The 17,552-nt window shown below is 35.5% G+C and overlaps 1 protein-coding gene across 1 annotated transcript in view; it reads right to left on the reverse strand.

Annotated features, from left to right (window-relative positions):
• LOC149410040 (uncharacterized) overlaps window positions 1-17,552 on the reverse strand; it is a 229,895-nt gene that overhangs the window by 111,813 nt on the left and 100,530 nt on the right. The window contains exon 2 of the mRNA XM_089648568.1: window positions 16,264-17,141. Within this exon, the coding sequence (XP_089504694.1) occupies window positions 16,264-17,050 (787 nt within the window). The 5' untranslated portion in view covers window positions 17,051-17,141. The remainder of the gene's footprint in view (window positions 1-16,263; window positions 17,142-17,552) is intronic.

Consider the following 17,552-nt stretch of genomic DNA (forward strand, 5'->3'; position numbering starts at 1 on the left):
ACATATCTGTTAGATAAGATAAGCCTTGAAACCTCTAGAAATTATTCAGAAGTCTATCATCAACACATTCTTTGCGGGAAACGAGAAAACTCGTCATACGCCTTTTTACAGTAAGACGCGGGAGACGAGTTTACTCGTTTTGTTGGAGCAAAGCGCTAAACTTGTAAACAAGGGGTTTTAAATGGGTGCGGGGTCATGTGTTTTCTATTGTCGTCGATACCCGATCTATCTACCTGTCAATACAATGAGTTTGAAGCACAACAAAAAATAAGATCGCTGTCGCGTATGTTCCGCTCACAAACTACGCAGTGAAACGCGGTACATGTGCAAGTTTTGCAATGTACCCCTGCATAAAGGAAAGTGTTTCGAACGCTATCACATATTGAAACACTATTAGGTTATAGTTTTTTTTATATGTATTGAAAATTTCTAAATAATCTTGTAATTTTGTATGAATAAATTTCGTTATGTTATTTCGATTATGAAATACTGTTTTTTCTATGATTCCCAAGAAAGTAGAAAGTTTTTGTTCATAAAAAAAGGAATTACACATACATTGCTAAGTAAATAAATAGAGACAAACACTGAAAGTTTCATCGAAAAATATCAAATAGATCATAAGATATGAATATTTTGCGGAAAGTCTAATTTTGGCGCTAAAAATTAAAAAAAAACACCCGCGCTTCGCCCCCAATTTGGCGGTAAAATGCCCGACCATATAGTGTTAAGATAATGCACCAGAAGACTAAGACATATCCCACTGATCAATTGTTTCAGGAAACTGACATTATTGAACTAAGGTGAATCTACTGTGTCCAATGTCTTAAATTTATATACACTCGTCCTTATAATTTCTGTAAAAATCCAAATCGTTCTAACCAGAGACACAACATATGCATGTACACAGTGCCTCACTGCAAAACTAGGAAGCAATCTTCCGAACAGGCCTTCCATTGATATGCTTGGTGTAACTATAAGTGACCAGCTCAGGTACGGGGGCTCCATCGAAGCTAGAGTAAAGTTGGCCTCTCAGAAGCTGGGCGTACTGTACAGGGCCCGCAGATACTTTAATAGTACACAACTGCTGACCCTGTACAAATCGCAAGTGCGCCCTACTGTCGAATTTGGCAGCCATCTCTGGTCTGGAGCCCCAAAATACCTGAAAAAAACCCTTGACTCTGTGCAGAAACGGGCGGTCCGTTTGATAGATTCCCCAATCTTAACAAACGGACTGCAATCTTTAGAGCACAGGCGTCAGGTAGGTATGCTGTCCTTGTTCTATCGGTATTACAATGGAAGATGCTCTGAGGAACTAGCGTCATTGATCCCTTCGGCACCGGTGCGTAGTCGGGATACACGCCAAACGCGCGCCCAACATTTGTACACAGTTGACACTTGTCACATGAGAACGGGTCGCTTCTACGATTCGTTCTTAAGTTCAACAGCTCGGCTGTGGAACGAACTGCCGGCCTCTGTGTTTCCTCCCTCCTACAACATGGGACTCTTCAAGACCCATGTTCACTCCTTCCTCTCCACAAAAAGACCCTCCACACAGCATCCCCAAAGATGACATAGGCCCTGAGGGAAATTATTTTCTTCAGGGCCTCCTGTGTGGAGTAAATATAAAAATTAAAAAAAAGGCTAGCCCAAAGACACATTAACTATATTGGCCCAAAATTCTTTGCCTAGTTCCATCAAGATGTGCCAAAACCTAAACTCGTATAAAATAAATGTCAAAATCTGGGTAAAAAAGTATCTGGAAGTGAGAGAATTTTTTCTATAATTTATACTACGAATATGATACCTAAAATATGACATTACCATCTACATTAAAAAAAGTTAACTTCTTTTAAATTGTTTTTTATTTAATACGCAAAACACCAATAAAATCATATTAAACTAACTGTACTATATATGTATTTTTTTCTTTATTCATATTTCTTTTTTTCATTTAAACCATAGATAATGTAACCACCACTGTTTTGAATCCGTACCTTATAATGCCCACGCACAGGCTTCGCCTTTGTGGGATTTTTTTGTTACTGCTTTATGTTTTGTATAATTATATGTATATGTACCTGTATGTATCAAAAAAATTGCCTATAAAAAAAATAAAATTGTAGCTAACTAACCATCACGTTGTTTCCCGACGGGGTATACAGAGAGAATTGGACAGTCACACTACTCTGTCTCGGAGTAAGACTTCTTCTACACTTCACTTTAGCGTTATATATTATTTTCTTCTGGCGCTTCTTCACAGTACTCCAACAGATGCATTACTGTTATCCCTCAACGAAAACCTACCTCCAGTTAGTTATTTAGTTAATTGCGTTCAAAGAAAAACTACAAACGATCAATGAAATTAATTATCATTTTCTATTCCTTGAACGGAGCCACAAAGATTGCTTCATATCAAAATAATAATAGCAGTTTCCTACGGCAATAATCAGATTAGATGTTGGGTTTCCGTTAATTTTGCAATAGCGCGGGAAAAAATGGATTTCAAAAACGTTTTCCCGCGTTTCCAGCCATTATTAGCTATTGTGGAAATATGAAAAATTTAAAACGGTTATGGCCGGATCGATGTTGTGACATGTTTGTTATGGCATTCTATAAAACAAGGTACTTAAATGATAGTATATCTATTATCAATCGCGTTATTTTTAAAACAATGGTAATTATTTTTAAATTGGATAGATTTGTGATAATAAAAGTGGTGAACAAGCTTTATGTTGAAATGTTAAAATTATATCAGCAATCTTCTTGGAAAAATTACTTCTTCAATACCAGAGTATAGAATAGTTATCATTCACAATAGAGTATCTACCAGAGTACAGAATAGTTATCTTTCACAAGAGAGTATCTACCAGAGTATAGAATAGTTATCTTTCACAATAGAGTATCTACCAGAGTACAGAATAGTTATCTTTCACAAGAGAGTATCTACCAGAGTACAGAATAGTTATCTTTCTCAAGAGAGTATCTACCAGAGTACAGAATAGTTATCTTTCACAAGAGAGTATCTACCAGAGTACAGAATAGTTATCTTTCACAAGAGAGTATCTACCAGAGTACAGAATAGTTATCTTTCACAAGAGAGTATCTACCAGAGTACAGAATAGTTATCTTTCACAAGAGAGTATCTACCAGAGTACAGAATAGTTATCTTTCACAAGAGAGTATCTACCAGAGTACAGAATAGTTATCTTTCACAAGAGAGTATCTACCACTCTGGAACGAATCGTAATTATACTTAAGGCGATGCACTACGTCGTGTAATATTTTAAATTTAGCCGCTATCAATAACAACCCTTACGTAGATGGCGATAAGGTTTAAATTCCCGCTTAACACCATCCGCCTGTTTTGATTTATGGAAGAAAAAAACATGGCCAAAAAGTGCCTTTTATTTTATTTTGTGGATGTTCAGGCATAGATATTTAATTTTTTCTCGATCATTTTATAAATAACTTAATTTTCCACATTATACAATAAAATCATAACCGAAAATGGGTTCGTAAGTAGGAGATTTTGAACTTTAAAGCAGTTTTCATAGGCCTTTACATTATTTTTTCTGGGCTTATAAAAAGACTTATCTAAAAAATACTCGATTATTTCAAAGGTATATTGTATTCTACTCGCAGTATTTAATTAAAGCATCTGAAACATTTCTAGGCGACCAAATTTTCAAACCAAAAACACATGCTTTTGCATTACTACGAATGGCATCGCCTTAACCACTATCAAACGAAAGAAACAAAAGATTCGGTTGCATCTATGATTTGAACCCAGCTCCTCTGCCATGTCGGGGACGTGCTCTGACCACTGAGCTAATTAGACCATAATAAATTAATTACCCAATTATACCCAATTTCTACCGATTTATAACAAGTTTTCGTTAACTCTTGTATTAAGTTCCAAAAAAATATAAGTTATTTTTGAAGATATATCTACACATTTGTTATGCTGAAACGATAATTATATGAAATTCCCTCTGCAGAAAAAAATCGCAAAATAAGCTCGAAAATTATTTAAAACACGTTTAGTTCTGTTATTTACTATGTTATAGGCATGAAAAAATTCGCACTGTATCTTCAAACACAACTAAAGCATTTGTCGAGAGATTTATGCTATATTTTAAACGAGTCGTGTTTCATTAAATATTTTCACAATTTTCGCTAAATTATTATAGTTTTTTTTTAATATTAGCGCGCTCCCTCTAACAATCGTATTTACTACGCTTACTACGGGGCCTTAAGCCAATTTTTAATCGTATCGTACTTCGACTGGGAGCTACTAAAATTATCTGCAATTTTTAACGGCTATCTTTATGACTACTTATTTATGAGTATTTCTACCCGAATTAAATAGTGTCTTTAATATGAGACATCTATTGAATCTATCGAAGTATAAGATGCGACCGAATTTTTAATGATTAAATATTATAATTTTTGAGGTATTCTCAATAACTATTTCACTGTAAAAATATTGAGTAATAATCATCGGTAAGACATTCAAATTGATAGACGAGCCAATCAGGGAAAGGGGAAAAACCAACAGGCGCATGGCGCGGGAGGCGGCGTGAATCTAACAGTATACAGGCAACTCTCATTGTATTATCACCATTCGATCCTCGAAAATAAATCATGGTAATTTTTACAATGGTGAGCAAATTCATGTACAGGCCGCTTAAAAAACTTAAGTACATATTCCAAATCGACGTTTGCGTAGACCCTTGCCTTACTTTAGACCGTTGCCTTAGTTTATGCCTTTGCTTTACTTTAGACCTTTGTCTTAGTTTAGGCCTTTGCTTTACTTTAGACCTTTGCCTTACTTTAGACCTTTACCTTGCTTTAGACATTTGCCTTACTTTAGGCCTTTGCCTTACTTTGGACCTTTGCCTTACTGAGGGCCTTTGCCTTGCTTTAGACATTTGCTTTACTTTAGACCTTTGCCTTACCGTGGGCCTCTGCCTTAATTTAGACCTTTGCCTTATTTTAGACCTTTGCTTTACTTTAGACCTCTGCCTTACTTTAGACCTTTACCTTGCATTAGACATTTGCCTTACTTTAGGCCTTTGCCTTACTTTAGACCATTGCCTTACTGTGGGCCTTTGCCTTGCTTTAGACATTTGCCTTACTTTAGACATTTGCCTTAACCGTGGGCCTCTGCCATAATTTAGACCTTTGCCTTACTTTAGACCTTTGCCTTACTTTAGACCTTTGCCTTACTTTAGACCTTTGCCTTACTTTAGACCTTTGCCTTATTGTGGGCCTTTGCTTTAATTTAGACGTTTGCCTTAATTTAGACGTTTGCCTTGCTTTAGACCTTTCCCTTACTTTAGACCTTTGACATACTTTGGGCCTTTGCCTCACGTTAGACCTTTGCCTTGCTTTAGACAGACAATAGTAATGATATATATTTTCACAAATATGTACAAAATCAATTTATATATTTACGCAAATTAACAGACAGTTGAAAGCAAACGGAGAAACTATTTTTTTACCGTGAAATATGTTGTCGAATTAGTGCACACATCATGTGTTACGCATCAATTATTAATTTTCGCGCACGGGAAAGTGAGATGTTAAACTATTTAACATCTGTGAAAGAGAAATGATCATTTGAATAGTGTAAAATAATGCAAGTTAATTAAGATACACATAATGATCCATCACAGCAAGATACAAGGAACAACACATTTATGTTGATATATTATGAGCTATGAAAGAAAAGAGTGCAGAACGAATATCAGCTGATCTGACCAATATAACAGGTTGAATACACGGTGTCCGGAAACCAGTGGTACAAGCGGAAAGTAGGTGAATCTACGAGTATATCACACAGAGAATTAAAAAAAAAAACTTTTTTTTTAGATCTAAAAATATTTTTTTAGATACTTGAAAACACATATCAATTGAAAAATCCCTGACACCCCCTCCCCAATTGTTTCCGGAAACTCGTAGTACAAGTGGGAGACATCACATGGGGTCGATTTTGTGGTACGTATAACTTTTTGATTTGAGCTTTCGTTTTTCAGTAAATCGAGTCCGAAGTTGGAATTTTTACGTCAAATTTGAAGGCCACTTATCGGCTAGTATCAGTCCTTTAGTGTATTTTAAAAAGTAGGCCAGGTCGGGCCAAAAAAATTGAAAAGGGTACAAAATATAAAATGTTTTTTTGGTGATGTAGATTCAGTTTCCCGCTTAATACATGTTTCCAGACACCGTGTATACCACAGATTAAGAATAAAATAGAACCAGTCTGAAGATTGCCGCGATAGGCTGAAACCAGTAACGGCCAGAAATAAGAAAAGTGGAAAAAGTTTGAAGTTGTTTCAATAATTTATAATTATAATTTAATTCTAACAAGAATAATAATAGACAGTATCAAAAATATAAATAATAATTAGTCACACATCAAGTTATTATAGTGTATTCTTGGGATAACTTTTGATTACTTCTACCATTCACTTTATTCTCCTTACATTAATTTCTTCTCTCGTCCGCTTAACTTGTACAAGCCACCTAAGCTTACCTTTGGTGCAAGTAATGAAATTAGTTTCTAAAACTGCATACCACGTCATGGCTGTTTGGACATCTCTGCAACTTACACCGATCATGCCTCTAGTCTGTAAGAGCCGGTGATCTATATCAACACCTCGTGAAGTGTTCACGCTCGTGGTTGTTGGTTTTGTTACAAGTTACACGTGCGTTCACGCCGCGCGAGTTTGCCCGTTCACGCGTGAATATAACACATCTTGCAATGTAATGTTGTTGTGTTTGTATGTTTTGTGCACCGTAATTTCAAATCTATTTGTTTAGTATTTTATAATGGCGTAAATTACAACCCTAACCTAACCTAACCTAGTTATCCAAACTGAAACTAGTCTCACTAGACTTGTTGATGGTTACTTGTCGCAATAACGATGGCAAAATGATTCCATCGAGACAGTTGAGCCCCTGGACAGTTGATCCCTCGGAAAGTTAATCCCTCTGCCAACAAAACTAGCTAATTTAAAAAAAATATATTATTATGTCATAACATGGGAGTGAAGAAAGGACGTAAAATTATCAGGTTTTTGAATAAAACAGTTATTAAAATGCATTATTTTCCATTTTCGTTAACTGAAATGGTTTTTTCTCATTGTTATCTAACTGAAACAAAGTGTTTTAAAAATAAAATGTGCTTATTAACCGTGTCCCACTTTTCTGTACATTTACCGACATAAAGAAAAATTGAACTTACTTTTACTATCATAACACACTTCTGTATGTTTATCTTTTCAGTGCCTTGATCTAACAATCCAATGACAAACTACTTTAAAGTAGTTTATTGGGACTTTTTGATTTTTTGTATATTATTTTGATATTTAATAATAAAAAAATAAAAAAAAATAAAAAAAATAAAAAAAATAAAATTAAAAAAAAAATTCTGTAGCTTGTAGTAAATAACACAATACAATTAAAAACAAAATTAGGTTACTTTTCTTCTTATCAGAACTTTCTAATTAGAATTTAGAGATAGCTACCGGGCCTCTATCTGCTATGCGCCACTTTCTAACTCTTATCTGTTATAATTTACATTATTTAGATGTGGATGTACATTGCATATTACTTAGTCGTTCGTAGTTAGCACTGCGGGTTTTAAAAGATAAAAAGCACTCTCGCTTGTATACTGGGCAGGGGCGTATCAAACGGACCGGCAACTGGGCAACACTTCAAAATATCAATAATAAATTCAAGAGGGAAAACGCCCAGCACTGCCATTCGCATTATGAATCGTACTGAGTGTGACGTCACGAGATACAATAATTGCATAAGTATATTTTACCAATGTTCACTTGGAAAGCTCATAAATTCGTCATTTTTAAGATATTTAAAAAACTATTTTAATGACGCTATTAACTCTTTACATAGGTATAAAACATTGAAATTGTAAAAAGTAAATGACAGAAGAAAAAATTATTTAATTGTGTAATTATCAGTTGGATAGCCCTGATATATTAATACTGATCCACTTTCATATTCCTACCGTTAGATCAAGGTTCCCTAGTATTAATGCTGATCGACTTTCATGTTCCTACCGTTAGATCAAGGTTCCCTAGTATTAATGCTGATCAACTTTCATTTTCCTACCGTAAGATCAAGGTTCCCTAGTATTAATGTTGATCCACTTTCATGTTCCTACCGTTAGATCAAGGTTCCCTAGTATTAATGCTGATCCATTTTCATATTCTTACTGTTAGATCAAGGTATTAATGCTGATCCACTTTTATTTTCCTACCGTTACATCAAGGTTCCCTAGTATTAATGCTGATCCACTTTCATTTTCCTACCGTTACATCAAGGTTTCCTAGTATTAATGCTGATCCACTTTCATGTTCCTACCATTAGATCAAGGTTCCCTAGTATTATTATTATTATTTAATGAGCGGGCATAATTCTGCTAATGCGCGCGTATCTGATTTCACAATAAGTTTAACAGTGTTATTGTGACAATTATATGATATATAAAAAGCATGTTTGTCCATATATATTATAAGGACAAGCATGTTTTTTTTAAATAATATCTGTTAGACGTAAAAGCAATACGCGCTATTGTTTTTTTTCCATCTACACAGACAGACTGGACCACAAAAAGCGTGGCGGGGTACAGCAAGTCTCAGAGTGAAATTGTAGATTTGTATAAAAATCAGTCCACGCCGTACGTCCGGTGTCTGTCGCAGACACTATTCTTTATAATATATAGATGGATACAATCTCGCCCAGGGGCCAGCGAATTTCTCTACACACCACTGGTTCTAGCAGCACTCATTATCACAACACTGGCAGAATGTGGGCTCGGCTCCCGTGCAGTGCACTTGTTGGGTGTTCAAATTATCACAATTGCTGCTAATTGAAAGATGAGTGTCAAGTACCCTCTCTGTTTACGACTTAGAAGGGGGAATGTGCGAAACGTAATACTGGGGAAGTGGGGAGCGCTGATAATACAATGCATAACTTCATTAGTAAGTATTATGTAGAGAATCAACCGAATTAATACGTAATCCTATGCGCAAAAAACATGACCTGTTTCTGGTTTATCATTGAACAGAAAAATGTGTAAGTGTAATCTATATCTACCGATTTGTAAGAAAACTATTGTCGCCAGTTCATATAAAGACCTTTCGGCTCCTAGGCCTTAGACAGGCCAATTACATTTAGATATTTAAAATGTTTTATGAACCCATGCGCAAAAATGTATACTTTGCATTTATGAATTTTTACGTGGACACCGTACCAGAGTTCCAACTGTCGAAGCTAGTGGGGCAATGGAATGTGAGCGTAAGGAGATTGTGAAGAGGAAGGTTGGGAATTACCTACCTGGACCTTCAGATCTGATCAACAAACAAGCCTAATGACATTAAGATAAACGTTTCTATTTCGAAGGGTGGTCTTTCGCTAGGAAGATACTGAAAATATCTACCGCAGCTTATATAGAGATTGCCCACTCACGTACGAACGGAACGTAACACTAGAAAAAAAACTAATTGCACTAACGACAATATAAACCAACGCACCAGGAACATGACCATTGTTTCGAAAGTAATCGTATTACAAAGCAGTACCAAGTTGTTAGTTGTCCATGTCCTTCATAAGGGCAAACAATTTCCTAACGCGAGAAAGCGTCCAAACTATCCATAAAAAACATATATCCACGCACAGCACTTGTACCATTAAAGGTACAACAGTTCTTGTATCATTAATGGTACAGCTCATGTTATTCCATTAGGAGGCACGTGACTAGAATAAGTCAACTGATGCAGACAATGAGAAATACAAGTAAAGATTCACACTCATTCATCAATCAGTATTTGTCTGATGCTAGCCATTTGTCGCATGTTTCATCAGTCTTGAATTAATCTACCGACACACCAAGTATGCATTTTATTATAATATTGAATGCAATACCTTATTAGAGATGGCCTGTATAATGAGCCTTGTGAAACCCCGTTTTTGGACTGAATCAAAAATTTTAATCAATAAGTCAACGCGAACCAACAGATTATCTGATAGTTGTACTGTTTCGATTAGCGATTTTTGTACCCTAATCATTATGAAGTTTCATTCTAGGATGGGGATTTGGATTCATTCATAAATTCTTCGTTCTCTAGCAATTGACCATTCTTCCCCAGTCCTCAGAACTTTACCTTTATATTCCAATCTTATTTAATGCAGTCCATCCAGTTATCCACCCCTGCTCAAGTCTGCCTCTAAGTAGACTGGGACACATGAATTTTTTTCTACAATTTACAGTAGTTACCTTAGTGTAGCTACCTAATTAAAGTAACCTTAGTGTAGATACCTAAATAAAGTTACCTTAATGTAGGCACCAAATTAAAATTACATGGATTTATTTATATTATACATATAATGAGAAAGATAATAATTAGATAAAGAGACATTGTGAACACGTACGTGGGTGGAACCACTCGTTGTTCGAGTGGAATGATTTTCGACGTTTCGACGAGCCTTAAGAATAAGAACATCGCCCAATGTATGTACTTTCGACGGCGATTGCGAGCGACCTGGATTGGAGAATCAATACGCTGAACTAGGGACTTCTCCTTCGTGACCCATGCTAAAAAATCTATCTTAAGTACATAGTTTTGGTAACGGATAAAAAACCATAGAGGTATAAATGACCCAAAAAACATGGTAAAAACCGAGCATATGGCAACACTGATTGTATCCCGCATGGTAATCAGGTACAATACACTAAAAAAATAGTAATCACTTCTAATTATCTAGTTACATCGCATTACGCACTCTTCTTTCTGTGTTTTTGTTTGCTGGTACTAAAATTCATTGAGGTAATACGTGATTACTTTTTACACTTTCCCTAAATGTTTTTGGGTTAATTGATTGCGTAATGTTTTAGCTCTTCTGAGTGATAGATGAGCTTTTTTACTAAAATATTACAAGGCATTAACCTACATCATTTTGAATCACAGTGATGATAATGTTATCTGAATTGCCTATAATGAACTTCGAGAGCCCGCGTTTGGAATAAGAACAAGAGAGATAATAATAGTTATATTTGCATGATTTCAATAGCTCCCTTATTGTTAAGAGGCGGATAAAAGGCAAAAATGTGTAAATTCTTGGTATACCTTATATTGTAGGTAATAGGCATTAAAATCGCTTGACAAAAGGAGTCTAGAAACGTTCGATTTCAAGCCAAAAACTGGTTTGTATTTATTTTGTAAATAATTTCATAAGAAAGCAAAAAAGTTAATCAAGTGAAACTGTCACAGATAATCTTGGCTATAATACTGTATTTACTATTTTGATTAATCTTTATAACGAATTGGTGTACATTATGAATACCAAAAAATACGCTTTAGATAAATTGAAGGTTTTCCTATCGTTTCGCTTGAGTAGAAAACAAATAAATAAATAAATTACTCAATAAAAAATATAAATGTAAACTACTAAAAAATATATTTTTGTCATTAGAAATGTATGAACGCGTAAAGGAAACAAATTTAAAAAATACAGTATTATAGCTAAGATTATCTGTGACAGTTTCACTTGATTAACTTTTTTGCTTTCTCATAAAATTATTTATAAAATAAATAAAAACAAGTTTTGTGCTTGAAATCGAATGTTTCTAGACTCCGTTTGTCAAGCGATTTTAATGCCTATTACCTACAATATACACATTTTTAGCTTCCTCTTAATAGCCGCTTTTGTTTGATAGTCCGTGTAGTTTAGACAGTCGGCATGCTTCAATGCAATATCGCCCTATGTTTCTTTTAATTCTAGTCATTTTAAGTGTACCTACTCGACACACTAGGCATAAGACCAATTTCAATGTCACCGTATACAAATAAATTATGTGGCAAACTCGTCAATTCCTCACTTTCCTAGTTTAACAAATGAATATACGAATGATATCGACATTTTAAATTTAGTCAATTCGTTGTTTAAAACATATTAAAAAAATATATTTAAAGATATTATTTCTGATAATTACGGTTAATTTTTTTTCTATATGTAAACCATTGTAATACCTATAAGAAATGGTTTTTTGCGTCCATTGTTTATAACCCTTGAGTAAAAATTTTTAATCATTTCAATGTATCCAATGTAAAAGTCCCATGGGCGTATAAAAACAGTTGTTTTTTTAAAGCGGAGACGGTTTAAACGTAGTTCCCGTGAGCACTTAGGCCATAGGCCCATTGTGCTCAATTTCCCATCTCCCATTTTACCTCAATCCTTTAACAACAACCCAGTCCCTTTAATAAAGTTCACCAGGGTTGTCATTGGGTATGTGGTTATGTATTCTGGTTCTACTGTATGTCTCCCCAGGTATCTGAGCCTAGTTCCCACCAGGACAGGACATTGGCACCATAGGTGAATTGGAGTCTCTTCATCCTTTTCACATTTCCTGCATCGATTGGTGTTATAAAAACAGTAAATAAATATCAATATATTTCTTTAGTTTTTGGTCTCTCGGGGCTCGTGATGATTTATTTTGAAACATTTCTAACCTTACTAACTGAAAGCCCGTGTGGTGTAAAATTCAGTTTAAAATCATGAATTTTACTAATCCCACAGATAAGCGGAATGCACGGAGCGTACGAACCTTGGTTTCAAAATACCATTGACGAGGCCAGTCATGACTTCTGTTTTTTGACGATGACTATTATCATTTCTGTTTAACTCATTCCATGGTTCCGCACCATTAGAGGTGTCGGGTGTTTTGACAGGAAAACGAATGAATCATTGACGGTTGTACAATATGTACAATAACATTGCATATTTGCACACATTGTGTTGAAAATGTGAAAACGTTGCACGATGGAATAATTTACATAAATTTGTTTTATAGCTTATGTTCAATTTTACGACTATTTCTTTTCTTGTTCATTATAAATCACTCCTTCTACCTTCTACCTTCCTTTGCTTTTGCAAAGGTTTCCTTAACCCTAGAGGAACTTTGAATATGTCAAGTTTTCATGATTCCTTGCGTCTCTCTTTGGCACCCATCCGAAGTTTGGCACCCATCCGAACTAACTAACCACCACGCCGTTTCCCCGCAGGGGTAGGCAGAGAAGACGGACCGCCAAACAACTCTGTCTTGGCACACAATCCTTGCCTCATTCACATTCATACATACTCTTCGCCTTAGTTCGTTATATACCCACATTACCCGCATAGAGGACGATTTATGTGGAAATATATTTTTTTAATTAATTTTAAGATAGATTTATCATCGATTTTATGATACTTGGGTAAGAGTAATTTAATATATGTATAATTACTGTTTTAGAAATTTTATTGAATAGCACAATTTCTCTTTTCATGCTATGCTGTGCTAGAACATCTGATCAACAGTGTGGTATCTTGAATCCCTAAATGGTGTATATTGTGAGGTTGAAGGGAGTGGAAGCGAAATGAAATAAGAAGAGGAAAGTTTGGAAGTACCTGGCTATCAGATTTGGTCATTAGTTGTTACACAGAATAGAGCTATGAGATGTATACTAGGAAAAGGCAAGTAAGCAAGCATTAATCAAATGAGAGAGCAGCTAAATTGGATTCCAATAAAAAAAGAGACTGTTATTTAATGTTTAAATGTTGAAGACAAAATTAGTGATTTCTAAACGAAAATCTGAAACAGAAAAATCAGAAAAGGAAACGGTCACATCTGGGACTCGAACCCAGGAACCTTGTCTTTCCGGGACAGTGCTCTACCAACTGAGCTAATGGGACCCTATTCCCCTCGGTCACTTTTAACTGTATCATACTTCGAATAAGAACTACTAACATTGTTTTAATTTTTTTTTTTCTTTTTTTTTTTCACCGCACATTTTTATTGGCAACTATCTTTATGTATGATCGCAAGATTCAACCCGAACTAAATGCAATCCAGACAGCGTCTTTTTAGATAAACCTATCTTATTTTTTTATTTTTAATGTGCGACATCTGTTGACTTTTCTGCAAGTCTAGAATGAATATTTATTTTTCGGAATTTTCGTTTAGAAATCACTAATATTGTCTTCAATATTTAAATATTACAATTTGAGGTTTTACTCAATAAAGTTATTCCGAAAAATAAATGTTATTTAATGTGTTAATTTTTGTGCATAAAGTCATGGACAACCAAATGCCAAAATATTTTAAGGATCAAATTGTTTTTAATAGAAATGTTCATAATTACGCAACCAGAAATGTAAATAGAATTAGATTGCCACATATGAAGAAATCAAAATTACAGAACTGCCTAATGTACAAAGGATTAAAGATGTATGATGAAATGCCTGAAAGTCTGAAGAATGAATGTATTTAAAACGAAATGTTATGTTTATTGTAAAAATATTTAAAGTTACAAAATGAAATATTATCTTATATAATTTAAAAAAAACTAAACACGTCTAAAGCATTTTATTTTTTAATGACAAACTACTGTTTATAAGACAAGGTTTTATGCATAGCACAAAGGATAACAAATAATTATAAGCAATAATTAGTCGCCTGAAATATCAATACAAATTGAAAATATCTCCCGAGTAAAAATAAATGCCGCCAACGGGAATTAAACCTGCACCTTCTGATGTCCGGTCAGGTGCTCTGAAACTACTGAGCTATGTTGTCTTATTATCAACCCGCCAAATAATATGTACTAGTACCTCAATCAACAATTACTCCTTATTATATTTTTTCCACCTGTAAACAACAAATTTTATTTTTGTAGGAAAGGCTTTGTTAGTGCTAAATTTCTCACTAGATGGCGTCGAGACATATAATATCTTCATTTCAAGCAACATTGCATATATTTGATGCGCCTGCAGATTTTATGTGGTGGTCAATCATTTAAAATCCTCAGGTGAATTAACTCAATGAATTTGGTTTGTATTTTGCTAGACTCTAGTCTAGCATTACGGTGTTGGGCAATGTCTAACCTATAAATAATACTTGAAAACAGGTATGGGCGAACTAATTGACTTTGCGAGTATAACGGGATAGTTGGTTTCAGATCAACTGACGCGATTATAATACGTACTCGAGTATAATGGATCATCAAATGATGCAATGACCTCCGACTGCAGGCGAAGCTAAGTGCTTCATAATTTGCGAAGGTCGCAGATGTAGTCATTAGATCATTATAAAATAAAGAGCTTCCTAACAGAAACGCGTTTGCGTGGATGTTTCGACCATTTTATGTTGCAGGTCTAACAATAATTTGGTCACTGGTGTTGAAGGCTGTTAAAATGTGCAAAATATTCCTATATTTTTATTGAAAGCGGCAGAGAATGTATCGGAAGAAATCATACTTCAAAGATCCTATAGTTAAAAACAGCATCGACCTCGAAGGAGCAAATGAGTATGAATATTTTTCATCCATCAACGTTCATATGGAGTGCCGAATCAACGTGTAACAGGAACTTATGAGTGTATGTATCACATAAGCTATAATCCACCCATCACTCACACCAAGCCGATTTCATTTTTAAGTTTTGATAAATAGTTGTAGTTTCAATACCGCTCAACAGATGTCGGTAGGGTGTGTAGATTTAAGTTATTGATATTTAGTTTTAGACATTTCCATGTGGCAGAAGTAACGCCACATGACAGAGACAACATGTCGACAATACCCGAATGGTTACGAGTACTGCCGATGCTAGCCGATCTCCAGGCCAGCAGCTCAGTACGAGTTCCCTCCCACAACTGAATAAACTCAGAGTCTCCTATAGGACGGCCGTAAGTCCTGCTAAATATCCATTGAAAATATATCACTATAATAAATTAACCCGTAATTTCAGACGAACCGAAAGTGTTAATTGAAAACTCCCGATCATCCAGTGTATACCTAATTAACAGTATACTAAGAATTCTTACATGAAAGCAGGTCTATACACAGTTATAGGAAGGTACATGCCAAAATTTAAGACTTAACGCGTTTGGTTCAGGGCCGCGACTGACTTTAACCAATAATTAATAACATATCGTTTTATGCATTGGAATCAAGTGTACTCGTGGGAGATCCCATGCACTTTTTTATGTTCCGAAAGCGAGGACTTCTGCCTATCAGAACGCGCCAATCAACAGAGCGATTCTGCATTGACCATCGAGATTTTTTTAACAGTTCAACAACTATCTTTTGACGTGTGTCGCATAAAAGTAAAACTGCTTTGATGAAATTGTTATACTTACATGTAAATAAATAAACTCAAACAAAATTATTCACTCTTGAAGAATTGGTGATAAAATCTTACCTTGATATCCTTCAGGGATGTAGATCGGCTTCCCAACTGGTTTCCCCTTCTTTCCGACAAGCCTGACAGCCTCCACTCTCGTGTAACTGGCTATCTGTTTGTACAGCAACAAGGGTTGTTCTTCACCTTCCAAGTTAACAACCCTCGGAAGTGTGTACCGTTCCAAGAACTCTCTAGGGGTCAACTTCTTGGATACCCCAGTGGATTGAGGACTTGGACTGTCCACGTCCAGTCTACTGCCATTTGATTCGCTTCTATCAAAAGTGTCGTTTCTTGAGGTATCAGTGCCTCCATCAAAGTTTTCATGCGTTGTAGGTTGAAACCGTTTGAGCAACGCTTTAGTCTTTTTTGGATTAGACCCATCAGAAAGGATGAAGTTTTCGTTCCAGGAGTTGTCGAATGGGTTCGTTATGAAGTCTTTATTGTTAGATTCTTGGGAGTGGAATCTTCTTAAGAAAGGCTTTTTCTTTGTTGATGCTTTCTTCTTGTTAGGTTCCATCTTTTCTAAAGCTTCTTGTGCTTCCATCAACCACCTGGTTACATGTCTTTCTCTGTCTCTGTCTAGGTATCTTGGTCGGTGTACCGGCACCTTTTCGCAGACGAATTTAGCGGCGTCGAAGATGTGTGGGTTGCACGGTGGTGGGAAGTGTGGGGGGAAGCGTGGGGATTTGTGAGGGGATGGGAGAAGGGGGCGGCCCTTGAGGGACGGCATCGAGGAGTTCCTGCCCAACTCCCCGGAGCTGGGGAAGCTGCCGTCTCCCGAGGAGATGGTTCTGTTGGGAAACATGATGAACTCAACTGAACACACAACACAGGACGTTAACTAAAGAACCTATTTATCATATTCACTATTCACTTCGTTCGCGGAGAGTTCGAATCTGAAACAAGAGAAAATATATCATTAGAACAAATAAAATCATAGCTCATGACGGAGATGATATTGAGAGCTGAAAACAGTTCCAGAATGTGTTCAAATTTTTTGAGCCTATAATTCGAGGGTTTTTAATGGTGCACAAAAGATCGTTGACTGCAATAGTTTTAGCCATATGACCGAAAAGATCATACAGCAAAAAACTGGTCCCTAGCCTTGTTTTTAAATTAAAAATTTCAAATTTTAAACTGATTTAGTGCCATCACCTTAGCATTATAAATACGCAGGTGAATACTATACGTATAATAAATCGTCAAAAAATGGAAACACCTTTTTACACAACATAATCACATTTCACATGGAATCGTCCGTCATTTTCCTTTGCCGTTGATGTCAACAAATCATCAAAAATGCTCAC

The sequence above is a fragment of the Hesperophylax consimilis genome, chromosome 28, assembly GCF_061612785.1.
Source record: "Hesperophylax consimilis isolate HC1 chromosome 28, BYU_Hcon_1.0, whole genome shotgun sequence".
In the NCBI taxonomy this organism is placed as follows: domain Eukaryota; kingdom Metazoa; phylum Arthropoda; class Insecta; order Trichoptera; family Limnephilidae; genus Hesperophylax; species Hesperophylax consimilis.